Source organism: Amblyraja radiata, chromosome 6 (genome assembly GCF_010909765.2).
Source record: "Amblyraja radiata isolate CabotCenter1 chromosome 6, sAmbRad1.1.pri, whole genome shotgun sequence".
Classification (NCBI taxonomy): domain Eukaryota; kingdom Metazoa; phylum Chordata; class Chondrichthyes; order Rajiformes; family Rajidae; genus Amblyraja; species Amblyraja radiata.
The window spans coordinates 35,167,002-35,194,892 of record NC_045961.1 but is presented as its reverse complement, the minus strand read 5'-3'; the positions used below and the strand labels follow the sequence as shown (position 1 = coordinate 35,194,892).

Below are 27,891 nucleotides of genomic sequence, written 5' to 3'. Positions count from 1 at the left end.
GCCACTACTATATCAGGAAGATTGTTTGTGTCCTCCTTCGTGAAGACGGATCCAAAGTACCTGTTCAACTCATCTGCCACTTCCTTGTTCCCCATAATAAATTCACCTTTTTCGGTCTTCAAGGGTCCAACTTTGGTCTTAATTAATTTTTTCTCTTCACATACCTAAAGAAGCTTTTACTATCCTGCTTTATATCCTTGGCTAGCTTACCTTCGCACCTCATCTTTTCTCCCCGTATTGTCTTTTTAGTTATCTTCTGTTGCTCTTTAAACATTACCTAATCCTCTTGCTTCATGCTCATCTTTGCTACGTTGTATTCTTTTTTATTTTTCTACTGTCCCTGACATCCCTTGTCAGCCACGGTCGGCCCTTACTCCCCTTGGAATCTTTCTTCCTCCTAGGAATGAACTGATCCTGCACCTTCTGTATTATTCCTAGAAATACCTGCCATCGTTGTTCCACTGTCATCCCTGCTAGTGTATCTTTCCAGTCAACTTTGGCCAGCTCCTCCCTCATGGCCCCATAGTCCCCTTTATTCAACTGTAACGCTGACACCTCCGATCTACTCTTCTCCCTCTCCAATTGTAGATTAAACCTGACCATGTTATGGTCACTACTTCCTAATGGTTCATTAACCTCAAGGTCCTTTTTCAAATCCGCTTCACTACATAACACTAAATCCAGATTTGCCTTCTCCCTGGTAGGCTCCAATACAAACTGCTCTAAGAATCCCACAAAGGCACTCTACAAAGTCCCTTTCTTGGGGTACAGTACCAACCTGATTTTCCCAATCTACCTGCATGTTGAAATCTCCCATAACAATCACAGCATTACTTTTACTACATGCCAATTTTAACTCCAGATTCAACTTGCGCCCTATGTCCAGGCTACTGTTTGGGGGCCTGTAAATTAGTCCCATTAGGGTCTTTTTACCCTTACAATTCCTTAGTTCTCTCCATACTGACTCCACATCTCCTGTTTCAATGTCACCCCTTGCAAGGGACTGAATTTCATTCCTCACCAACAGGGCAACCCCACCCCCTCTGCCCACCTGTCTGTCTTTTCGATATGAGGTATACCCTTGAATATTCAGTTCACAGCCCTGGCCCTCTTGCAGCCATGTCTCAGTAATTCTCACAACATTATAGTTGCCAGTTTCTAACTGAGCCTCAAGCTCGTCCACTTTATTCCTTATACTTCGCGCATTCAGATACAGCATTTTGACCTCCATATTCACTTTCCCCCTCGCACCGCTCACAACTGACCCTGACCTTATTCTGTTGTCCCTTCTCAAGTTTTCCTTCCCATTAATTCGAGAATCTTTTGTAATTTTTCCTGTAGCCACTTCCCCTTCAACTCCATCTTTATACTCCCAATTTGTCAATCCCTCCCCCCCACAATTTAGTTTAAACCCACACATGTAGCCCTAGCAAACCTGCCTGCCAGAATGTCGGTCCCCCTCCAGTTAAGGTGTAACCCGTCCCTTTTGTGCAGGTCACCCCTACCCCAGAAGAGATCCCAGTGGTCTATAAATCTAAATCCTTGCTCCCTGCTCCAGCCCCTCAGCCACACATTCAGATCCCCTATCTCCCTGTTCCTGTCCTCACTAGCACGAGGTACTGGAAGCAATCCAGAGATAACCACCCTAGAAGTCCGGCATTTCAATCTTCTTCCCAACTCTCTGAACTCATGTTGGAGAACCTCCTTCCTCTTCTTCCCGATGTAATTTGTGCCTACGTGCACAACTACTGCCGGCTGTTCACCTTCTCTTTCGAGGATGTTCTGAATTTGGCTCGTGACATCCTGAACCCTGGCACCAGGGAGGCAACAGACCATCCTCGCATCTTGTCCACTGCCACAGAATCCCCTGTCCGCCCCTCGGACAATGGAGTCACCGGTCGAGTCCCATCTCTAGGATTGGAGCCACCGAGGTGTCCGCCACTCGGACTGGAAACATCGTCTCCCCGGACAGGATGTTTAACATTGAGAAGTTGCCAAGCAAGAACAGAGATTAAGAAAAAACAGGAGTTGTTGTGAACTGGAATGCTAGAAGTAGAATTTTAGCCAATTCAAATTTATGTAGGGTGGAAAATAAGTAATCAGCCAGAAATATTGCTGTTGCTTGTTATTGAGGGAGTACGGCATAATTCCCAGGATGGCTGGACTGACATATGATGAAAGAATGGATCGACAGCTTATATTCACTGGAATTTAGAGGGATGAGAGAGGATCTTATAGAAACATATAAAATATTGAGAAATTGGACAGGCTAGATGCAGGAAAAACATTCCCCATGTTGGGGGAAGTTCAGAACCAGGGGTCACTGTTTAAGAATAAGGGGTAGGCCATTTAGGACAGATGAGGAAAAACTTTTTCAGCCAGAGAGTTGTGAATCTGTGAAATTCTCTGCCACAGAAGGCAGTGGAGGCCAATTTACTGGATATATTCAAGAGAGAGTTAGATATAGCTCTTGGGGCTAACGGAATCAAGGGATTATGGGGAGAAACCAGGACCAGGGCACTGATTCTGGATGATCAGCCATGATCATAATGAATGGCTATGTACCACCAGCTCCTGTGCCACATCCATGTCCTACTACTCAACGTCTGGGAAAAAGAAGAACTTCCCTCAGAACTCATGGATGCTCTAATAGTGACCATTTTTAAGAACGGGACAAGGCTGAATGTGGAAACTACAGGGGCATCTCGCTCCTGTCAACATAGGCAAAGTACTTGCTCATGTCCTCGCAAACCAACTTCTACCACTGTCTGCAGAGGTACTCCCAGAATCAGTGTGGCTTCCGCCCATCCAGAGGTACAGCAGACATGATATTTACAGCATGCCAACTCCAGGAAAAATGGCATGAACAAAGGCAGCCTTTCTACATGGCCTTCATAGACCTGACATTTTGACTTGGTAGACCACCTGGCTCTTTGGAGCATACTATCAAGGTACGGTTGTGGGCGGCGCGACTCTCGTCAGCAGCGGCCTCTGCAGTCCGTCTGTGTTTTTTTATTAATTTTTGTCTTGTTTTTATGTAGTTTTTATTAATTTTTTTGTTGGGGTATGTGTGTGTGGGGATGGGGGTGGGGGGGGGGGTAACTTTAAAATCTTTCCCTGCACGGGAGACCCGACCTTTTCTTTGTCGGGTCTCCGTTGTCGTTGGGGCTGCAACGTGGAGCGGCCTCCAGCAGGAACGACCTGGGGTTCCAGCTGCAGAGCACGCGCCGGGGGCTCTAACAACTAGACCCGGTGTGCGAACTTGCATCACCCGGCGTGGCTTTAATGGACGCGGGACAATCGCCATCGCCAGCCGGGGGCTTTGACTTTGACTCTGACTCTGACATCGGGGGGGGGAAGAGTGCAGTGGAGAGATAAGTTTTTTTGCCTTCCATCACAGCGATGTGATGGATGTTTGTGTAAACTGTGTTGTGTCTCGGATCTTTTTTGTTTTGTAATGTATGGCTGCAGAAACGACATTTCGTTTGGACCTCAAGGGGTCCAAATGACAAATAAATTGAATTGTATTGTATTGTATTGTAATTATATTGTCACGACCAGTACATCACAATATAGAGGCTTCTACATGATGGCATGTCGGTCACAGTGCTCAGCAACTGCTGCTCTGAGTCCGAGCCCTTCACTGTGGAAACGGGGGTCAAACAGGGATGCATCATCGCACTCACCCTGTTTGTCATCTTCATTGCTGTAATACTTCACCTCATTGGTGAAGAGCTGCCACAGGGGATCCCAATCCTCTACAGAACTTATGGTGGGCTCTTCAACCTTAATAGGTTGAAGGTCAAGAGCAAAGTCAGTAACTCCGCCATCATGGAGTTTCAGTACGCGGACAAATGCGCCATTGCAGCACACTCTGCAGAAGACCTCCAGAGCATCCGGAATGCTTTTGCCAAGGCATACAGAGCCATGGGCCCAGCCTTAAATATCACGAAGACCCAGGTCCTACCTCCACCCAATCAGCCGTCTACCCAGCCGACTATAAAGGTGGATGACACCACTCTTGAAAACATTGACCACTTCCCCTGCCTTGGCAGCATTCTTTCATCAAAAGCTGATATCGACTCTGAGGTCAACCATCGCCTGAGTTGTGCCAGCTCAATTCAGACTCAGGAAAAGAGTCTTTAAAGACCGAGACCTAAAGGCTCAAACAAAACTGCTGGTCTACGGAGCCGTTGTCCTCTCCACCCTGTTGTATGGAGCCGAGTCATGGACCACCTACAGCAGGCATCTGAGAGCCCTGGTACAATACCATCAAAGATCCTTACGAAAGATTCTGAGGATCAGCTGGGAGGACAAACGCACCAACATCAGCGTTTTGGAGGAAGCCAACATGACCAGCATCACCACCATAATAATGCAGCACCAACTTCAATGGACTGGCCATGTCATCCGCATGTCCAACACACGTCTCCCTAAATAAATCCTGTACACTCAATTGAAGGAAGGTCGGTGAGCCCCCGGCGGGCCAAAGAAACGCTTCAAGGACAATATCAAGAACAGTCTGAAGAAATTCCACATCACATCGAGCAACTGGGAGCACATTGCACTGGACAGGTGCTCCAGGAGGAAATCCATGCAGGAAGGAGCTGCACATCACAAAATGGAACTACACCGTGTCACAGAGACAAAGCGACAGCTCCGTAAGGAGGGAGAGAAGGGGTCTCGACGACTATCAACCACCGCCAGTCTCCACTGCCTACGTTGCACCAAGGTGTGTGGATCGCGGATTGGCCTCCACAGGTATCTGCAGACCCACAAATAGACGACCCTATGGCGAGGCGAGGACCGTCATACTCATTTTGAGTGACCGCTGATGATGTTGATGAATGGCGGTGCTGGCTCGAAGGGCCGAATGGCCTACATCTTGCACCTATTTTCTATGTTTCTAAGTACGTTGGAATAACCTAATCTAGAAATAACAAAAGTATGGATGGGGACTTCAAATACAAATGTGTTAAAGTAGTTGTATTATAAAGATGGAAGTGGTGATAGAACAAATACATAACTAGAATCTCATCTCACTGTCAAAAAAGATAATGAATGGTTCATTCTATCAGTGACTGGGGAAAGGTTTAGTGAGGACCAGGAAAACAAGTCTTTCCTGGGCCCAAGAGACAATGGATTGGATAGAGAACATGTCTTACTTCCAAGGATGGACGTTGGCCTAATAGCAGACTAAATAAGAGAACGATGGAGTGGATTAGAGAGGTTCTGTTGAGGTATAGTTGGGGGATGGGACCAGGGCAAAGCAACCCCCCACCCAACAGTAAATGTGGAGAGGCATTGAAGAAGGATTATTTTGGCATTCAGCACAAAATTCCAGCTTTCTGGCAAGAGGGCCTGAAAACATCGGACTGGCTGCGGAGGCCACAAATAGGCCCCAACCTCGGGTGATCACAGAGGGAGAGGACTGAACTTTCTGATGCCTTTCCCCACAGTGGAAATTTTTTATTCTGTTGTGGGGGGACGTTTGTGATGAATTATACAATGTGTTGTGTCATTTTTCTTAATTTTAATTTTCTATGGATGTACAGAAACTTAATTATTTGTTTCTATGTAAAGCACTTTGGTTTCAACGCGAGTTGATTTAAACGTGCTATATAAATAAATTTACTTTACTACTACTACAAAAGCTGCATAAAGGGTAAAATAAGGAAAGGTAGTTTGCTTTTATCCCTGAAATCATGAAATGTAATTGGTCACTTTGAAAAAAAATCATGTATTTGCTGTGGCAAGGGCAGAAATCTCTGAAGAGGTCCAACATGGAGCCACAGGAAAGATGAACAAGATTTTGGGAGGTCACAGAAGGGTTTCACTGATAAAAAGATTGCAGTAGGAAATAGTTTTCAAGGGCAATAATATTAGCAACAGGACTTATAACTTAGAGGAGGGAGGGGGTCAGGGATATAAGTTTGATGATCAGCATCTTGGTGGGAATAAATCTGCAGGATCAAGAGGCAGGTCCCAGTTCATGTATGAAAGGGAGACGGAGAGAAATTGGACGTGTTCAGTCATGGTGACAACCTTCTGGTAAATCGGCTAAATGGATTAAGAAACGGAAGGGAAGCAACAAAGCAACTGTAGAGGAAGCTGAATGGATTATCTCAATTTAGCGACAAAGTCGTCATTGAACTTCCCCCATTTACTGGCATGGTGGTGAAAAAGGCAGGGAATTGGGATTCAGAAAAATGTTTAAGATGGTTGGCGAGGTAATGGTAAGTGGGATAGTTGAGAAAATGGATGTCATCTCTAGATTTTGACAATGAACAGTTTTAGTCGAGGAGAGGAGGACTTAACAAAATTTACCTGGTCCAGCCAAATTAGTCAAAGTATGGGTAAATAAACTGTAAACCAGATGAACAAAAGCATTTACTTCATTTTTAATTAGCATTTACGGACTAATATTTCAGGATTATGCTGGGAGTTACAAATGTAAAATTTCACTGTAATATATAGACATTCACTCTGTTACTCCTTGCACAGATGTTGCCTGACCTGGTGAGTGTTTCCAGCAGTTTTTGTTTCCAAGACTATTTAACCCATGTTCTACTAAACATTGGGGATTCTGTCTTATATGTGTTTATCCTCAAACACAAACTCTGCATATGAAGAAACATTTAATCAATGCATACTTATGCAAGTAAACAGATGGGGTGGGGTGTGAGGGGGCAGAACTGATGGGTAATAAAGATTACACCACTTTAAAAAAAAAATCAGATGTTCCCCGGAATTATGTACAGTGAAAACCTGTCGAAGCTAAAAATATAGCATGTTTATTATTGTTTGATAGAAATAAGGTGTCACAACTTGCTGTTGAGATAAATGAATGATTAAAAGTTGTCAGGCAAAAAGAGACATGGTGGTGATGAGAGAGACAGGCATTCCGGAACATCTTGATTACTTCAGAGTAGAGTTTCAATAAGGTAGAGAACTGTGGAGGCCTATTTGTGACCAGTTGTGCTATTATTGTTCAGAAAGGAAAGGCATTATATTTGTACTACTGCAGTGAGAACAGTTGTAAGATCGGAAATAGGACTTTGGATCCTGTATTGTAAAAATCAGACCATTTCAGCTAAAATGGAATTCTCATCTAAACTAGCAGCACAACATTCCAAACCCTTCACGAACAAGATGTTTCAAAGACAGGTGGGAAATGTCTTCGCTCCTGTGCTCAAACAATGCCTGGGAGCGTCTGAGTTCGCTGAGTAAAGCATGTTGGGCGGACCACCTGCGGCTCCTACTGCTAGTAGTGCAAACATTCTGCAGACAGAGGGGCTTATAATTGGCTCCAGGAGGGGATATGGCACGGTCTGCTCAGATAATAAATGCCATAAAGGATGGTGTTGGGCACCGTTGCAAGAGGAGAAAGCCCCAGCCTTGGACCGTGTCACAAATGGTGCCAGGTGATCAACAACAGGAACATCCCCTCGGCATGCTCTGTTGTGTACTCAGGCTTTGCGAGTGCGTACACAGATACGAGAGTCTATGTGTATTATTTGGTAGTATAATAAAATACCTTGTATTCACACTGACGTTTGAGTCCAGTGATTTATGAAACACAGCATAGTGTGAGTAACAAGGTATTACAAGTTCTATCTTTCAAAATGATCAAGGCTGATCAGTTCTTGATCTCAGGTTCAGTTGTTTGGTTCGTTCTCCATAATATTTTACGCCCAGAAAGATCGGAAATCTGCCTACCTCAGCCTTCAATAGATACAGTGATTTAGCCTTCACAGCTCTGAATATATTCAGAGGTTCAGCCTCTACAGTTCTCTGAGGAAGATAAATCCAAAAGTTCATAACCCTTTAGGAGATGCAACTCATCCTTGTGTCATTCTTAAATTGGCTACTCCTTATTCTGAAATTATTTCTTCTGGTTCCAAGTTCCACCACAAGGACCATCTTTGGTATGCTTTGTTAAGGCCTTTTATTATCTTCTTTCAATAAGATCACTTCCCATTCTTCTAAACATCAATGAGCAACAGTTCTTATCAGTCAACCTCTTCATCCTAGGAATCATCTATGTGAACCTTCTCTGAACTGCTCACAGTGCAAGTACATCCTCCTTAAATAAGCAGACCAAAACTATGTGTAAGTCTTTCCTACTTTTATACTTCATTCCCTTTGCAATAAAGGTTAATATTCCATTCCTAATTACTGACTGCACCTGCAGGTAGATTTTCTGTGTTTTATGTGCAAAGATACTCAAAATGCCTTTCTTCAGCAGCATTCCATAGCTTTTCTCCATTCAAATTCTATTACTTTTTCTATTCTTCCTGCTGAAATGGTTAACCGGATAACTTTACAATTCCCCACATTGCAACCGAGTGCCCATCCTTTTCCCGCTCACCTAGCCTGCAGCCCTTTGCACATTGCAATTGAGCTCACATTCTTCTCCCAGACATCTAACCTACCTGCAGGCTTTTGAATGCTTTTTTATCTCCTCGTTGTGATGTTCCCACCCCTATCTATGTATTACAGCAGATATGGTGACAATATGTCCTGTCCCTTCTTCTGGCATTAATATAAAATGCATATGGTTGAGGTCCATGACACACCATTAGTTACAAGCTTGCCAATCTGAAAACAATCCAGTCTGAAGATGTGTCTCTACTCAAAACGTCACCTATCCATGTTCTCCAGAGATGTTGCCTGACCTGCTGAGTTAATCCAGCACATTATGTCCTTTTCAGTCATCCCAACTTGGTCTTCTGTTAGCCAATCCTCCATCCAATGCCATGATCTCTTGCTTATATACTAATTTATATGGCAATTTACTGAATTATAATATAATATTATAATTTATATGGCCATTTACTGAATGCCCTTCAGAAATACAAATATACCATATGCAGTGTTACTTTTCCCACCGTGCCAGTAAAATCCTCAAAGAATGTAATTACATTTGAAACACAGGATTTCATTAATGAAACCAAGTTCACTTTACTTGACTGTTCTAATAGTGTCCTTGTAATAGACAGTTGATTGCTAAAAGGGAATCTATATTTGGCCAGGTTGGATTATCCTAACAGTAAAATTAGAGTCACAGTGTCCTACAGCACCATCTCTGGAGGACATGGATAGTCATGGGCCCTTCAGTTTATCTTATCTATATCAATCTTTTTGCCCATCTACATAATCCCACCAGTCCACATTCTAACTGTGTTATTCTATGCTTTGCCTATTTAAGTGTCTGTCTAAATGCCTCTGAAACATAGTAATTGTATCTGATACTTATGATCTAATGGTACTTAAAAATATTACTTTTGCATCCTTAACGTCATTGTGAAAGAATTTTTAACATAAAAATAAATGTATGCTCAATCAGTAGCACTGAACATGCCATGTCGAATGGATGTCAGAGGTAAATGACTACACACTGATAGCATAGTATAGTTTATAGCATATTTAGCACAATCAATTTCCAAGTAAATGTGTGCATCTGCCATTATGCACACCAGCTGATTTCATTTAAAAACGGAACACTTTCTTGTTAAGGTACATCATTTACCATTTCTCCTCTTCTTGCAGGAGAAAATTCCTGATGACAAACGTGTGAGAAGCTGACAGAAGGCAACCCACCCCAAACTCTCACTGTTTCCAAAGCCAAGCAATGACTCATGATCAGAGACAACTTGGAGCAGTCGAGGATTGTCTGATCCTATCTGAGAGATGAAGCTAATATCTTGACCCAGAGTAAAGACTAAAGGCTAAAGGCAGAACACAATATAGTGGCAGATTGTTATACAAGATATTCCTTCTCGCCATGCTTCCTCCGAACTAAGCTAATAAGCTAACAGCTTCTGCGCAAGAATCCCAGCAGTAAACACGCCTCCGACTACGTAATAAAGCAAACCCAAATAATTACAGGCAGACAAAATTTAATGGCAAATGCCATCATTTATGACACACAAAATTAAGCCAAATGGCCACTACACACAATACTTTGGATATAATTTTCATTCCTGTGCAGTTTTTACTAAGTGAACTTTAGTTGGAATTTAAATCTGACATGCTGCAGCTGAAACAGTCTGTAGCATCTTTTCTCTGGAGATTTATTATAATCTCACCACATATAGTTTCCCAGGTACACAAAATTGCTGGGGAAACTCAGCAGGTGCAGCAGCATCTATGGAGCGAAGGAAATAGGCGACGTTTCGGGCCGAAACCCTTCTGTCTGAAGAAGGGTTTCGGCCCGAAACGTCACCTATTTCCTTCGCTCCATAGATGCTGCTGCACCCGCTGAGTTTCCCCAGCAATTTTGTGTACCTTCGATATTCCAGCATCTGCAGTTCCCAGTCTGAAGAAGGGTTTCGGCCCGAAACGTCGCCTATTTCCTTCGCTCCATAGATGCTGCTGCACCCGCTGAGTTTCCACAGCAATTTTGTGTACCTTCGATATTCCAGCATCTGCAGTTCCCTTTTGAACACATATAGTTTCCCATTGAGTTGGCTAATCTGACAGAAAACAGTCCTGCTTTCAGGTCATAATTTCAAGTGAATTAGTCAGAAGCCTATTTCAGTGAAAAATATCTCTAAAAACAAGATTACATTCCATTTAGCTCGTTTTATTTTGAAAACATTAACAAGAAATCTAAAAGGAGTAGGAAGCAGGTGCAAATTTCTCAGCAAATTCTCTGCAGATGCTCTTGGAAAAAGTGAAGTTGTTCAAGAGGTTCACAACTGCCAGTTCCTGAGACTAGAGGGCTTGACTTAAAGGGAGACTGGATATGCTGCGGCTTTTTTTCCCCAGAACTCAGGTGGCTGAGTGTTGAGTTTAAAGAGATATATGAAATCATTAGGGGCATAGGTAAGATAGGCGAATCAAAAACTAGAGGGCATACATTTAAGGTGAGGGGAAATATCTAGAGGGGTAACTTATTCAGACAGAGGATGGTGGTGGGTATGTGGAATGTGCTGCCGGAGGGAGTGGTAGAGGCAGGTATAAATACATTTAAAAGTGATTTTGTACATGGATAGGAAAGGTTTAGGTGTATTGTTGTTGTCACACATACTAAGATACAGTTAAAAGCTTTGTTTTGCATGCTATCCAACAGATCAAATACATAGATACAATTAGTTTAAACTCAACTCCAATAGAGCAATGGGGAAGATACAGAGTGTGGAATATAGTTCTCAACATTGTACACATCAGTTCTTTAGATAAAGTTAAATGTCCTCAATGGGGAGCGGTGAATCGATCAGCACCCTAGATTATGGAAAAACCCATTCAGAAGCCTGGTGACATAGGGGAAGCAGCTATTCCTGAGTCTGGTAATGCATGCTTTCAGCCTTCTGTTCCTTCTGCTGGTCGGGTGTTGGGAGAAGGATTATGTCGGCTGCCTTTTCTGAGGCAGCGTAAAAGTTGATGGAGTCAATGGCGGGAAGTCTGGTCTACATGATAGACTGGGCTACGTCTACAACTCACTGCAATTTCTTACTGTCTTGGGCAGATCTAATTCCAAGACAAGCTGTGATACAACATTGCAGTATGCTTTCAATGGTGTATTTGCAAAAGTTTGTAAGAGTCACTGGAGACATGCCAAATTTCCTCAGTCTCCTCAGGAAGTAGAGACACTGGTGTACCTTCTTGGCTGTCAATCTAGTTGGTCCATGCCAGATCATTAGTAATTTTAATGGCAAGGAACATGAAACTCTCAACCATTTTCACATCCACACCATTGATGCTATTTGGGGCACCATGCTTCCTGTAATAAATAACCAGTTGCTTCTTCTCGCTGACATTGAGGGAGAGGTTATTGTCCTGATACCATGTCAATAAGTTCTCTATCTCCTTCCTGTACTCCATCTCGTCATTGTTTGTGATTCAATCCACCACAGTGGTGTTGTCTGTAGATGGAATTGGAGCTGAATTTGGCATTCAGTCGTGAATGTAAAAGGAATACAGTTGGGGACTGAGAACGCATCCTTGCGGGGCACTAGCATTGAGTGTTATCATGGAGGAGGCATTGTCATGTATTCTCAATGATTGAGGTCTGTGGATCAGGAGGTCAAGGATCCAGTATCAGAAATGAGTGCCGACTCCTAGGTCCCGGAGTTTGGATGGGAGTATGGAGTTGAAGGCAGAGCTATAGTCAATAAATAGGACTCTAACATAGGAATCCATGTTGTCTAGGTGTTCCAGAGATGAGTTTGGGGCCAGGGAATTGTGTCTGCTGTGGACCTGTTGCGACGGTATGCAAACTGCAGTGGATCAAGGCTGGCTGGGAGGCTAGTGTTAATGTGTGCCATTACCGGTCTCTCAAAACACTTCATGATGGTGGTAGTCATTAATGTATGCTATGTTACTTTTCTCTTGCACTGAGATGATGGCGGGCTTTTTGAAGTGGGGGGACTTCAGAATATAGTATAGCGAGGTTAAAGATGTTTGCGAATATCTTTGCCAGCTTTTCCGCACAGGTTCAGAGGATGCAGCCAGGAATTCCATCCTGACCAGCTGTTTTCCACAGATTCACTTTCAGGAAAGCCAGTCTGCGTCAGTAATCATTGGTACAGATGCACAGAGACTGGCAGGTGGCATTACATCGCCAACCATATGTTCAAAGTGGGTGTAAAATACATCGTCCATCAAAACATCTGTTTGGAGGGATATGGGACAAAAGCAGCCAAATGGGACTAGCTCAGACAGGATATTGGTCTACATGGACGAGTTGGCCTGAAAGAATTGTTTCCATGTTGTATCTGTATCTGACTCTAAACTCCCATTCTCTAGAAGTGCCTGGAAATTGTAAGTTAGAAAGATTAGAAATAGAAATACTGCAAAAATTGTCAGCTTCAGGAGTATCAACTAGATGCAAAACTATAGATAGACACAAAAAGCTGGAGTAATTGAACAGGACAGGCAGCATCACTGGAGAGAAGGAATGGTTGACGTTTCGGGTTGAGATCCATCTTCAGACCCGAAACATCACCCATTCCTTCTCTCCAGAGATGCTGCCTGTCCCGCTGAGTTACTCCAGCTTTTGTGTCTATCTTCGGTTTAAACCAGCATCTGCAGTTCTTTCTTACACAGGTGCAAAACTATAGCCACAAAGTAATATGGATGAAAATTGCTCTCTATGAAAGTCATGGCAGCAATCCTTGTCTCAAGCTGCAACCCATCACCTGCTGCTGATTACTCCCCTTGCTGTTCTTCCTCCTCGAGTCGTTCTATCCCGAGTAAAAAGTCAAAATGGCTTCCATATTAAACTGAAAATGCTTGATCAGAAAGAGGAAAACAAAGAAATCCACATGAAGCACATTCTAAGTTACTTAGTTTAGTATAGTTTAAAGATCTAGCATGGAAAAAGGTCCTTCAGTTCACAGAGTCCAAGTCTATAGAAAATGGGAAGAAAAAACCCCACGCAGTGATAGGGAAAACGTACAAACTCTGCACAGACAACACCCACAGTAAGGATAGAGACTCTGGTAGTGCAAAGCAGTAACTTTACCGCCACATCATTGTGCCACCCCTGAATTATAAAAGTACGGAGATCATACTAATAAAGAGCATGTGCGTAGGTTCCATTTTAAATATTGCTTCAAGTAATGTCAGTTTCTGAGGCCACTGACAGGAGCTAATAAATATAAGCAAAGAATGTTTAAATCCAAAGACTGGATTCTAACCAGGCAGAATATATTAAACGAGAAGCATGCTCTGCTCATTGTTAAAATACAGTAATTTAAAGAGGGGAGCAGATTAAAAAGCAGATGAGGGATGCTGCATTGCTTGACTGTACTCATGTATAATACGATTCAGCTGGATAGCACACAAACAAAGCTTTTCACTATATCCCGATGCATTAGATAATAAACTAATACCCAAAGTATGCTTGAGGTTTTGGCAGTGAGTGAACAGTAAATGACATAACAAATATATCAGACAGATAGGCTATATGATAATTTGAGTACCAGAGTAAAAATGAATTACTGCAATTATATACTGCAATAATGTGCCTAGAATATCATTTACAGGTTTGGTATCCTTACTTAAGAAAGGATATACTCTTAATAGAGGGAGGCTGATGAAGGTTCACCAAATTGATTTTTTGGGATGGAGAAACTGATAAGAGATTAGTGAGAGATTACGTGCCTCTTCTGAAGTTTAGATCAAAGAGAGGATTCCATTGCAACATTTCTTTATTCAGAAAGGAATAAAGTCTTGCAAGTCTGTACCCAAGAAGGATGTGGAAGGGAATTGAAGAATGCAGTTGAACAGAGGGATCTGGGAATAACCGTGCATAGTTCCTTGAAGGTGGAATCTCATATAGATAGGGTGGTAAAGAAAGCTTTTGGTATGCTAGCCTTTATAAATCAGAGCATTGAGTATAGAAGCTGGGATGTAATGTTAAAATTGTACAAGGCATTGGTGAGACCAAATCTGGAGTATGGTGTACAATTTTGGTCGCCCAATTATAGGAAGGATGTCAACAAAATAGAGAGAGTACAGAGGAGATTTACTAGAATGTTGCCTGGGTTTCAACAACTAAGTTACAGAGAAAGGTTGAATAAGTTAGGTCTTTATTCTCTGGAGCGCAGAAGGTTAAGGGGGGACTTGATAGAGGTCTTTAAAATGATGAGAGGGATAGACAGAGTTGATGTGGACAAGCTTTTCCCTTTGAGAAAAGGGAAGATTCAAACAAGAGGACATGACTTCAGAATTAAGGGACAGAAGTTTAGAGGTAACATGAGGGGGAACTTCTTTACTCAGAGAGTGGTAGCGGTGTGGAATGAGCTTCCAGTGGAAATGGTGGAGGCAGATTCGTTGGTATCATTTAAAAATAAATTGGATAGGCATATGGATGAGAAGGGAATGGAGGGTTATGGTATGAGTGCAGGCAGGTGGGACTAAGGGAAAATAATTGTTCGGCACGGACTTGTAGGGCCGAGATGGCCTGTTTCCGTGCTGTAATTGTTATATGTTATATGATGTGGAGGCCGAGTTATAGACACCATTCAAAGCAGAAATTGATAGATTGTTGAGTAATTCAAGAGGTATTGTTTTCGTAGAAAGTGGGATTATGTAAAGGATTAGCCCCGGTTGAATTGAATGACAGAAGAAGTCAAAAGGCACCAGTAGCCTAATTGTGTTCCATGATGATTTTCCTGATAGTAAAATGCTACCAAAAATATAAAATTCCAGTAATGTAGGACCATGTAATGCCAAAATTTAAATCAATTACTCTTCATTAGCACTGGAAAAATGGGAATCAAACAACTCATTAAGGGAGAAAGGTAGAGAGTGCAGAGGGAATGTGTAAGATTGTCCAGGTAATCACTTTTGGTGCTGACATTTAGAGAAAAATAAACAAAAGAACTCGGATGCATAACACAATGGATAATAAAAAAGCAATTAGAAGGTAGACACAAAATGCTGGAGTAACTCAGCGGGACAGGCAGCATCTCTGGAGAGAAGGAATGGGTGACTTTTCGGGTCGAGACCCTTCTTCAGACTGGTGTCAGGGGAGTGGGCAGTACAGAGATAAAATGTAGTCAGATACAGTAAGAGTGGTGGTAGAACTTGGAAAGGGGAGGGGATGAGAGAGAGGGAAAGCAAGGGCTACTTGAAGTTGGATGTCAATATTACCTAAGTTACCCAAGCGAAATATGAGGTGCTGTTCCTGCAATTTGCGCTGGGCCTCACTCTGACAATGGAGGAGGCCCAGGACAGAAAGGTCAGATTGGCAATGGGAGGGGGAGTTAAAGTGCTGAACAACCGGGAGATCAGGTAGATTTAGGCGGACTGAGCGGAGGTGTTCAGCAAAACTATCGGCAGACATGCGCTTGGTCTCGCTGATATACTGGAGTTAACACCTGGAACAGCGGATATAGTAGATGATGTTGGAAGAGGTTCAAGTGAACCTCTGCCTCACCTGAAAACACTGTTGGGGTCCTTGGACGGAGTCAAAGGGCGAGATAAAGGGACAGGCGTTGCATCTCCTGTGGTTGCGGGTTAAAGTATCTGGGGAGGGGCTGGTTTGGGTGGGAAGGGACGAGTTGACCAGGGAGTTGCGGAGGGAAGGGTCTCTGCAGAAAGCAGAAAGGGGTGGAGATGGGAAGTAGTGTGATCCTGTTGGAGGTGGCAAAAATGTCAGAGGATTATATGCTGTATGCAAAGGCTGATGGGGTGGAAGGTGAGGGCAAGGGGAACTCTTGACAGGGAGCAAGAGCAGAGCTGTGGGATATCGAAGAGACCCTAATGAGAGCCTCATCTATAAAGCAATTGTTATCTGGGCAATCTTGGTCTCCGTCTTATCATAGATTTCCTTTCATTCTCACACCCTCCCAACAATTAAAAAAAATGCTTGTTTTCTTACTTTCCACATTCAGATGCAGTTATTGACCTGAAACACTGTCTTTATTTCTAGTTCCTCCAGTGTTGCTTGACCTGCTTGGTTTTCTAAGTATTTTGGTTTTGTTACAGTAAAAGTGCAAATGAGTCTGGAAAAAAAAAGCTTTGTGTGTTACATTTAATGTACTATTAAAATTCCATCTCGCACGTCTGTCATTTTCTCAGTGGTTCATTCAATTTTGTCTCCTGATCTTCTCTATCACTGAGGTGAGCGAAGCACTGCCACTACTGGAACTTACCAGTAATAAACTGCAGCCTAGCAACAATAGATTAGGAATCATGCTAATCACCACGTGATGACATTATAAATGCTTGCAGGAAAAATACATTTATATTATACCTTTGACAAGAATTGTAATGCTACATAATGATAGGGCTGCTTCAATAGTTTTATATCTTTACATTTGGGTTTCTTCAGTGACTACAAAAAGTGCAATCACTGTTACTGACATGCTGTACATAAACAACAGCAACTGCAGGCATTCTGCGCGAATCCTAAAATTGCAGTCAGGTTGTTCATATCATTTTATCAACAATAGTCTGACATTACACTTCACATAAAGAGAAGGAAGATATGGCATTACTTCACCAATTATAGCAGGGAATCTTTTACTCCATTTATTTCAATAGTAGAGATTGTTTGGTGGGATTTTGATTCTTGCTTATTTTAATAGTTTCATTTTTTTTCACGTTTTAGCTTTATAAAAGTGATTTATTCCAATGCTTAATCACCCTGATCAACCCTAAACATAACCACAGTGTAAAGGAGAGAGATAGAACATCTGATTGAGTGGTGCCGCAACAACAATATTTCGTTCAATGCCAAAAAAAAAAATCAAGGAACTAATCGTTAACTTTAGGAAGGGGCAGTCGGGAAACCATGCATCAGTTTTCATTGGTAAGTTAGCAGTGGCGAGAGGTATCAGCTTCAAATTCCCTGGTGTTAACAATTCAGATGAACTGTCGTGGGCCCTGTATATTGATGTAATCACAAAGAGAGTGTGCCAATGCCTTTACTTAGAAGGTTAAAGATATTTGGAACATCACTGAATACACCTTCAAACTACCATAACTGCACTGTCAACAGTAACCTGACTGAGTACATAATGTCCTGGAATAGCAATTCTAATACAAAGGAATGCAAGAAACTGCAGAGTGGTGGACAAACCCTGGACCATCAGGGACACAGTCATATTCACACTCTCGAAAGCATCTGCACGTTTCAAGGTGGCAGCATTTATCATTAAGGATCCTCACAACCAGTTATGGCCGTCTTCTCGCTGCCACCATCAAGCAGAAGGGTCAGAAGCCAAAAATTCAGGACTTCAGGTTCAGCTACTTTCCTACAACTATCATGTTCTTGAACTGACTGATACAACCCTAATCATGCTTTGGCAACAGACTCTTACAGACCACTTCTTGCTTATTTTTTTTAAACCTTGTTTTTTTTTGCAGTCTTGTTTTTTTCTTTTCACTTGCAAAATTTATGAGTAATTTACGTTTAAGTCATATATAATTTATTATGAGGGGGGGGGTGGGGGTTGGGAGAAGAAGGGAAAAAGGAAGAGAGGAGACTCCTCCCATTGTTTGACTCCTCCCATTTCCTCCAAATACAAGGCGTAGCTATGGGCACGCGCATGGGCCCTAGCTATGCCTGCCTCTTTGTAGGGTACGTCGAACAATCCTTGTTCGAGACGTACCAGGGCCCCATCCCTGACCTCTATCTCCACTACATCGACGATTGCTTTGGTGCTACCTCCTGCACCCACACACAACTGACTGACTTCATCCGCTTCACCACTAACTTCCACCTGGACCATTTCCAACATTTCCCTACCATTTCTTGACCTCACTATCTCCATCGCAGGTGATAGACTTCTGACCGACATCCACTATAAACCCACCGACTCCCATGGCTATCTAGACTACTCTTCTTCCCATCCTGCTTCATGTAAAGACTCCATCCCCTACTCCCAATTCCTCCGTCTACACCGCATCTGCTCCCAGGATGAGGTGTTCCACACCAGGGCATCGGAAATGTCCTCATTCTTCAGGGAACGGGGGTTCCCCTCCCCTACTATAGATGAGGCTCGCACCAGGGTCTCTTCCATACCCCGTAACACTGCTCTCTCTCCCCATCCCCCCCACTCGTAACAAGGGCAGAGTCCCCCTAGTCCTCACCTTTCACCGCACTAGCCGTCACATACAACAAATAGTCCTCCGTCATTTTTGCCACCTCCAACGTGACCCCACCACTCGCCACATCTTCTCATCTCCCCCCCTGTCTGCTTTCCGCAAAGACCGCTCCCTCCGTAACTCTCTTGTCAATTCTTCCCTTCCCTCCCGTACCACCCCCTCTCCTGGCACTTTCCCATTGCAACCACAAGAGATGCTACACTTGTCACATTACCTCCCCCCTCGACTCCATTCAAGGACCCAAGCAGTCATTCCAGGTGCGACAGAGGTTCACCTGCATCTCCTCCAACCTCATCTATTGCATCCGCTGCTCTAGATGTCAGCTGATCTACATCGGTGAGACCAAGCGTAAGCTTGGCGATCGTTTCGCCGAAAATCTCCGCTCTGTCTGCATTAACCAACCTGACCTCCCGGTGGCTCAGCACATCAACTCCCCCGCCCATTCCGAATCCGACCTCTCTGTCCTGGGCCTCCTCCATGGCCAGTGTGAGCACCACCGGAAATTGGAGGAACAGCACCTCATATTACGCTTGGGCAGTCTGCACCCTAGTGGCATAAACATTGAATTCCCCCAATTCCGTTAGCCCTTGCTGTCTCCTCCCCTTCTCAGCTCTCCCTCAGCCCTCGGGCTCCTTTTCCCTTTCTTCTCCCCGCCCCCGCCTCCCCCCCCCCCCCAACCCTCCATCAGTCTGAAGAAGGATTTCGGAAATAAACGTTGCCTATTTCATTTGCTCCATAGATGCTGCTGCACCCGCTGAGTTTCTCCAACAGTTTTGTCTACCTTAGGTCTTTATGTGTTGTCCAAGTCTACATGCCAGTGCTATGATACAATAGAACTTTATTTATCCCAGGAGGGAAATTGGTCTACTGATTCTACTGCAAGCAAGATTTTCATTGTACCTATAGCTCATATAACTTGTGTATATAATATAATTCAACTGATTTGAACCCAACGTCGGCACCTCAATGAACTTTGAACAACTAAGGTTGTATTAATTTATTGTATATTTGATATGTTTTGGGGTTTAATGTACCTGTACAGCTGCAAGTAAAAACTTCATTGTATGTTTGACAATTGACATAGGACAATTACATACTTGAGATTTCATAATATTATAAAGTTATTTTTAATGTATATCATAATTCCAATTGTCTTTTAATTGTTTTGACAGGCAAATCACTTGAAGGATTTAAGAGCATTTATGTGGGCATTTCCCTCTTCCCTCATCTAATGCCATTAACATTATGATAGTCCCTCCTTCTACACAGGGCATTACTGTTGAGAATTAGTCTGTTTTTGCTAGCAAGGTTGCGATGAGGGATCCATGTTAAGTGACACAGCAGGCTCACCACGAACAGCAACTGCCAGATTTGTACATTTGTATCTAATATAAAGAATTACAACCTAACAATACTTTGATAGATATCTAAACCCATAAAAACTACTTTTTTATTTTATTCATCATTCATCTTACATTTTTAATATTTTGCCTTTCCATTTTACGGTCTCATTCTAATAACCCAGAATTTATTTTGCAGTAGCAGCAATCAAGTTATCAGTGTGTGCCTTTATTATAGAACAAAATGTGCTGCAGCTTCTGCAATACACTTGGGCATTTAAACACAGAAGTCCAGAATTTGCTGTCAATAAATCCCTGTTTTTCCCAGGATCCATTCTTTAAAAGCTGTTTATGGTTAATTTTGAAGAATCAGCAAAATTTATAAAATTGCCAGGTTTTTATGAATAGCTATTGCAATAAAATATCCTGAAAATATTGCATGAAGTATGATTGAATGTTTAACGTTACACCTTTAATTATTAGTTAGTCATCTTTCTAGCTCTTAACTATATCATATATGGATTGTCACTCCATCATTCATTTCAGAATTATGCGCATTGTAAAAATATTGTATTTTCTTTAATATTTAATTAAATGTTTTTTTATGCTAGTTCATCAGCTAGTTTAATCGTCCACATATTTCAATCGTCACTTCAAGCTTTCAAGTTGTTTAAAAATAATTTAAATTGTGCCTTTTACTTGCTTGTTTGCTGTCTGTGTGTATTTTCAACATGACTGATGATCAATTAACTTGATGACACCCACTTTTATTGGCCAGCTCCATTCTAAAATTGACACCTGAAAATATCCCACATTGCAAAAGGATATGGCGATATCTCAGACTTTATTGACTTATTTTCTTGAGAGCTAACGGTGCAAGACTTTGCTTAAATTTTGACCGCAGAATCAAGGCCACTATTCACCGTGCTCCCACTAAAGTCCTTCAAACTACAATATTGAGATTAGTACATCTTAATGTTATGAAAACTGCTGTTTTATCCAAATAAGCAGGATCTAAACGCATCTATGCTCGTTGTTATTTAGCTTTGGTATTTTCTGTCATGGAACAGCTTGATTATTCAAAACCTTTGACGCTGATTGGCACTGTGTACTTTTCAACTTTTTTTTAAACTACCAGATTCCCTATTAATGCCACCTTTACCCTTTTATACTGGCATGGACATTTTCGTTCTCTTCCTATTAATTTCCTTCTTATTGATAATTAATATTAGAATACAATTAGTCAAAAGTAAAATAACAGACCAGTTGACCCAACTGTTGTATGCCACTTCATATGGTTCATTAAATGATGTGCTCAAGATGTAATTGCCATTTGCTTCAACTACTCCTTCATACTCTTTGCAATGTCTTCTTTAAAATTATATATTTTCTGGGCATTGGTAATTGTTTGACATGTTTCCCTAGCTAATTGTACTGCTGGTAACTTCCAAATTTTCTCTGGGAAATGCTGGACACTGGAATTGAGAAGCTAGAAAAAGACATCTTATGAGTTGTCCATGTTTGGCACAGGACTTTGCTGCTTCTGTATTTTTTGATAATACCTTCATAATTTCTCCTGTTTTGTTGCTTTTGATAAGGAAATGAAAATATTCTTTAGCCTAAGGTTAAAAGGAAAAACCAAAAACATTTCCTCAACAAACCAGAAACCAAGCAACATGTTATGTCAACTGCAAGAAACCAAACCAGATTATTTGATCTAATAATTCAAAGAAAATTCTTTGACAATAACAGATCCTGGAAATATTGCATTCATATAAATATTTAAATTAAGAGGAGAATTGGGCCTCTTGCCCTTCCCAGTGTTGCTTCTCCATACAATAAGACATTTGTTGATCTGATTGGAAACTCAACTTTGTATTCCCGCCTACCTTGAGGAACCTCTGATCAAGAGGCTTTCAAGAATCTGTCTCCTGTTGCCTTCAATTTTCACACATTATATTCCATTTGCTAGATCGTTGCTCACTCATTTAACCTATTTATTTTCCTTTATGGCCTGTTCAGAAAATTACTTTCCTGCCTTTGTGTCGTCAGCAAACCTAGCAGTCTTTGGTTCCTTCATCCAAGTCATTTGCACAAATTGCAAAACATTGAAATCCAGCACTGATCCCGATGGCACAAATTCGTTGCATCTTGTCAACTAGATAGAAAAGCATTTATGTCTCCCCGCATTTCCTATCAGCTAAATAATCTTCTCTCTATGCCAATGTGTTACCTCTTACACCATGAGTTTTTATTTTCTGCAATAAACTTGATGTGGCATTTTGATGAAATGGCTTCTGGGAGTCTAATTATAATACAATCACTGGTTTATCTTTTTGCAAAGCACAAACTACTTCTTCAAAGAACTTCAATTGAATTTTGGTCAAATACATTTTCCTTTTTACAAAACCATGTTGACTTTGCTGATTACCTTGAATTATTTTACGTGCTCTGCAATAACTGCTTCAAAAATATCGTAACATTTTCCCTATGATTGATGTTAAATTAATTGTCATGTAGACGCCCGAGTACCATTTCCCCCCGTTTGAATGGTTAATTTCACTATTTTCTAATCTAATGAACTCATATTAGACTTAAAGTATATTTCAGGTCATGCCATAATCAAGCTGGTTCTCTGTACCTTTGACAATGCTCAAGTTGTGATAAATTTAAGATAGTTAATCGATATTGTAGTTCACATATTTAACTTGTTAACTCCACATCGAACTGATGAAATGAAACTTGATATCATCTAGCATTCATTAGTACTTGTACCCAAATCTCATTAAAGCATTCTGAAATAAAGCATCAATAGTTCTAAAATATGTTGCAATGTTTCAGGTATATTCAAAATAGGTTTGATTCTCTATTGTGTGACATCAGTGAGCGATTAAAATTAGGTTTGACCTTAAACTTTCTGACCAAAAATATTGTTTACCACACACAAACTAATATTTAATTCTATTTTCAGCTCAGTCAGGTGAATGGGGAATTAAAAGGTATGTTTGCCATGAAATTGTGCTTCTATGTATCAACAACATTAGCATTCTTTGAATTCAGGAAATCTTGAGCAACAGATAAATCAATAATGATACATATAGAAAAATACGAGAATAGACTTTGATTGTAAGTCAGCGTGCTAAGAGTCACATTATCTTCTATAATTTAAGATTAGCTGTATCAAATGTTTTTCCATTCCCATTGGAATCATAAAAAATATCATGATAGGCTAATGGAAGAAATCTAAGAACAGAGTCTTTGTAAAATATTTCAAAGGATTCAAAGGTTATGCCTCAGAAAACTGCTCATTTTGCATTAGAAATAGATTAATTCTTTGCATTTTTACACAAGATAGATATTTACCTCAATAGTAAGAATAACAGAATAACATTTGAATGTTCAACAAACAAATGAAGCCATCACTTCCTCAAACATTATTTTCACTATCACTATTGCATATCTAACTCGCAACTTAATACAGGCATGCAATGCCTCATTACTGCAATTCAAAGAGAGACAATGCTCCCATGTTTCAGATGTCCTTTTTAACCCATTCAAATCCCTCCACTGTTTTCTTCTTTTTCCAATTTTATTTAAACAAGAAAAATATTTCCTCCCTCAGATCTAAGTGGCATCTTTTTCCGCCCTCCAAAACACTTCGCTTAATTTTGCACTAATTCAATCCTTGATTTTAGGAATGGCACTCTAGTATCTTCTTTGTAGTAAGTGCTAGAATTTCTCTGCATTCCCCGTCAGTAAATGGTAGCTATTGTACTCCACTGTAGCTCTAAAGCATGTCTAACTTTGTTCATATCACCACATGCTCTAATCTAAGATTGTGCCCTCCACGCTCCCTTTTCTTGCAGTTAATATTAATCAGTCCACTACCTTCATACCTTCAATCACATGCATTTTCACCTTCACTTTTCCTTCCCTTCTTTACATGTTTCCCTTTCTTTGTCATCCATTTTCCTTTCTTTCATTCATTTCTATCTTTTACTCTCATGTCTTTTATTCATTATACTGCTGCTCATGGAAGTGATTCTGGTCACTGTATACTGTAGCAGAGAAAGTGCTGTCCTCGTGAGAATACTGCATTAGCAAGGTGCAGCAGAAATCCACTTGCATTAGCAATCAGATATAGGTTAGAGCACATTTAGTGTACTCATTTTGCCACCAAATGCTACCACAAAAAAATCGTAGTTGCCATGCAAGAAACAATAGGAAAAGAGATTTAAATGTCTGATACCACCTGACTTTCTCTTTCTGCACCACATACAAACACAGAACGAAGAATGACTGTGACAAAGAAAGCAGCTAAAAAAAAAATCCCTATACTGAGAAAATAAAAGGAATGACAACTGGTTCAAGAAGAAATGGAAATTATCATACCCAAGACCAGATTTATTATTTATACACAGCAGTTTCCAAGTTATTAAATATATTTTTCTCCACTCTTGCCATTTTCCACTTGATACTTACAAATGATTAATGAAGATAAACATTTTTTTAAAGGTTTCAAAGGTTTCCTAGATTGTACGAACATTTACTACATGGCTAATAACTCAAGGTGCATCATCATATGACTCACTCATTATCTTCATGAAGACTTAATTTTTGCATTAAGAAGAATTAACTCCTTGTTTTAAAATAAAATCCCTGAGCATCTGGACAGATGGAAGTTGATAACTCTTTGCACTGTGCATTTATGGTCACACAATTTATTACCTGCCTATTATTTTTCTATGGACCACACAGAAACATACATTAGAAAACAACAACTCTATTTTCCCAGAAAAGTAGATCAGATATAGGAAACACCATGAAGGAAGAGACAAACCAAACTCCTGTAATTTTCTTCTCCCTTCAACAGATTAAACAGAGGTTTGTTTTCCATAAGGCTCAGATTTTGATATCAAGAGTACATTGCACATTCAAATCTGCCAAGAAGCACAGGCTGATTATACTTAACAGAATTCACAGCCAATAGAAAGAATTGAGTAACAACAAGAACTATAGCACCTCTCACATCACCACCCAGTGGCAGAGCTAATTATAGAAAATCTGCATATATACAAATATTTCACTGAATGTAAAGATGCTAAGATTTAGTTGTTTTCAAAATCTAATAATAAGGGCAAGGATCTTCATTATCTCTGCACATCATCTCATGCAGAACTGCAGATGCTGATGGGAAGGTGACTACGTAGCCACAAATTACGAAAAAGGACTGTTGTTACCTCAGTGGAAACAGCATTCTAATGCAAGGTTTGCCAATCACCGACTAAGCACGACCTAAATTAATTTTATAAAATTGTGGCATGAGAATTGGATTACATTCTTTCCCATATGTAAAATGATTTTTTACGTGTTCAATAGGAAAGGAAAGGTTTGGAAGATATGGGCCAAACCCAGATGCGATATCTTGATCGACATGGATGAGTTTGGCTAAAAGGGCTATTTCAGTGCTGGATGACTCTATGATGCATATCTACCATACCAACAAATGGTCATCCAACATACATACTGCAGTCAATTGCTACAGATTATCAGTGGACAAAAGAGAAATTTAAGAGATGCTGATGGAGGGTATCTGTGATATTCACCTACAAACAGAGTTATGCCGGGCTCCTTGGTAGATTCAATGGTTGCTGCTGCAGCTCACCACTTGTCTTGCCCCAAATTGTCCTCACAGGCATGTCAAACTCAGCTGAGGATCTTGGCCAGCTTCCAAATGGGGAATGGGGCTGTAACTGCTGCCCATCTTACAGCTCAAGAGCCAATGTAGCCTGTCAATTTCATGCTCTAATTTTGACCACATTAGGTATGTGGAGCTAGTCCTACATTGACAATGTGCCCCTCTTTAGTTATGATCCAATTTCAGTTTAGATGTATATATAAATATATAGATTATAATTTATGCAATTATAAAAGAATAAAATTGAGCAACTAATTGAGTAAGTGGTCAATAAATGTACTTACCTTACATATAATGAGCGCTTCTGGTTGGTTCTTAAGGAGCCAGATCCAGAACTCATACTGTGATTTAACATCTGTTCCCGCAAGTCATGGATTCTTGCCTCAAAATGGCTGTACTCTTGGTAGGTAATGTGGAGAGGTGGAAGAAAAACAAAACAAAATAAAGCTATTTGAGATTTCATTTTACTACAACACATCCAATATTAGGCTAATTATCAGTAAAATTACAACAAATATTGTGACTTCCTTTACTTTTCCCCACACCCCTCCCCCTACCATGCACATCCACAACAGGAAACAGTGTAGTTTAAATACTGTTCATAGGAATTCATGCACTTCCAGAGACACCTATAAGGCCAATCTTGTTTTATACAGTCTGCTTTTCATAGTTTCATGCAGACCCACAATGGGCAGGTTGCAGTTGCGAAGTTAAAATACTTTAATATTGCAATCAACCAGATGCACAATTCTCAGCACATTGCTGATTGCATTCTGGAATATACATTAGGCTTCTTCTAAAACATCGTTAGACATTTTACATAAGAAAACTGCAGATCTGTGGAAGATGCATTCACACACAGAGAAAAATTCCTTGCAGGAAGCTGACATTATTTACATGGCAACAAAAAATTAAACAACTTGTACAGATTCACTGCTGACATACATATTCTCCTTGGCATTTACATTGATTTAATACCATGCAAAATAATCTTCATACTAATAATAAAAGTAGCATTTTTTTATCAGTGCAAATTCAATATTTGCAAGGGTATATGCATTTTTCAAACATACCGAGTTGTAGCTATTATACAGCAAAACAATTTTCCATATTATCAGGATACAAGAAAAAACAAGATTAATACAATCAGAGCCTAGTACATCTGCTGACAGTTCTATGCATCAGCCTGCACAATACCTGCAGTCTGCTTCACAATGATTCACCGTTACAAATGAAAATTATGTCTAAGCAAATATAATAATCGTACAGCTCTTTGCACTTAAAGAGCAGAAAACATTCACCTATTATTTCAATTAATCGATTAATTTACTAAGCGAGTTGTCAAAAGTCTGTATTTTCTAAATATAATGACAATATAATCACTCATCAAGGAAAGAGTTAGGAAAGCTGGAACAAATAACAATAACTCCTTCAAAGCACAAATACCAAATTATATTGCAAACCATAGCAGGATAACCTCGACAGCCAACTGAGAGAAATCACCAGGGAAACCAAACACATCGAAATGGATTTCTATAAACCTCCATTCCAGTCAATTTAAGTAGAAACATTTTAAACTGGCACCTGGAAGCAGCATGCTATTATTATTTCATAGGTATCTCTTTTTAAGAAAAAATAATTTCTCACCTGAAAACAAGAGTACCTTTCCAATTAAAACAAGAGTACCTTTCCAATTATGTTTGAATCTCCCTAGAAATAACAAGGAATCAGGGCTAAGCTGTCACAGCAGCAGCAGTGGAGCTCAAGAAGGAATGACCCATTAAAAATGTGCAGTCAAACCCAGAGTCATTTGACCAAGTTGAAGCATCAGTGTTTTCTGTTATTTCAACTCCTCATCCTATCACTGCAGCCTATGATGGCACATGATGGAATGGTTTAATACCTCATATCATCAAGCAACAAATGTCTTTAAATGCTGACAGCATTTTTTTTTACTGCAGATGGTAATCATTATCAGACTAAATACCCTCTATTCTGTTCACCAGAACGCTTTTTACATATCTTTATTTAGAAGAACTTATTAATTATTTCCCAATAATGCAACTCTAATTCCCACTGCCTCCCTGTCTACTCCCCCACTCTATCTGGTAGTTAGCATGTTCCATTTTAATTCATTTGTTTACAGGTTTCTAAGATTCTCAGATCAAAAGAAGGGATGAATAAGGAAATTTTAAATACATTCATATATACAAAATAAAAGAAAATTCTTTATTTACTATTTCAGTGGGTATTATTTTATACTTTGCATATTAGGAATGAATGTGT

At 40.6% G+C, this 27,891-nt stretch overlaps 1 protein-coding gene and 1 long non-coding RNA gene across 7 annotated transcripts in view; both read right to left on the bottom strand.

Moving 5' to 3' along the window:
* dlg2 (discs large MAGUK scaffold protein 2) overlaps positions 1-27,891 on the bottom strand; it is a 652,656-nt gene that overhangs the window by 218,163 nt on the left and 406,602 nt on the right. For all 6 annotated transcript variants that reach the window (XR_004412314.1, XM_033022520.1, XM_033022521.1 and 3 more), the window contains one exon: positions 25,890-26,004. Coding sequence is in view for 5 of the 6 variants with exons in the window: in XM_033022520.1 (XP_032878411.1) it covers positions 25,890-26,004 (115 nt within the window). In the remaining variant the exon portion in view is untranslated. The remainder of the gene's footprint in view (positions 1-25,889; positions 26,005-27,891) is intronic.
* On the bottom strand, positions 515-15,427 carry LOC116974242. The gene is made up of 3 exons (XR_004412316.1): positions 15,414-15,427; positions 12,064-12,065; positions 515-659 (listed from the first exon to the last, which is right to left on the bottom strand). It is a non-coding gene; the product is annotated as an uncharacterized LOC116974242 (long non-coding RNA).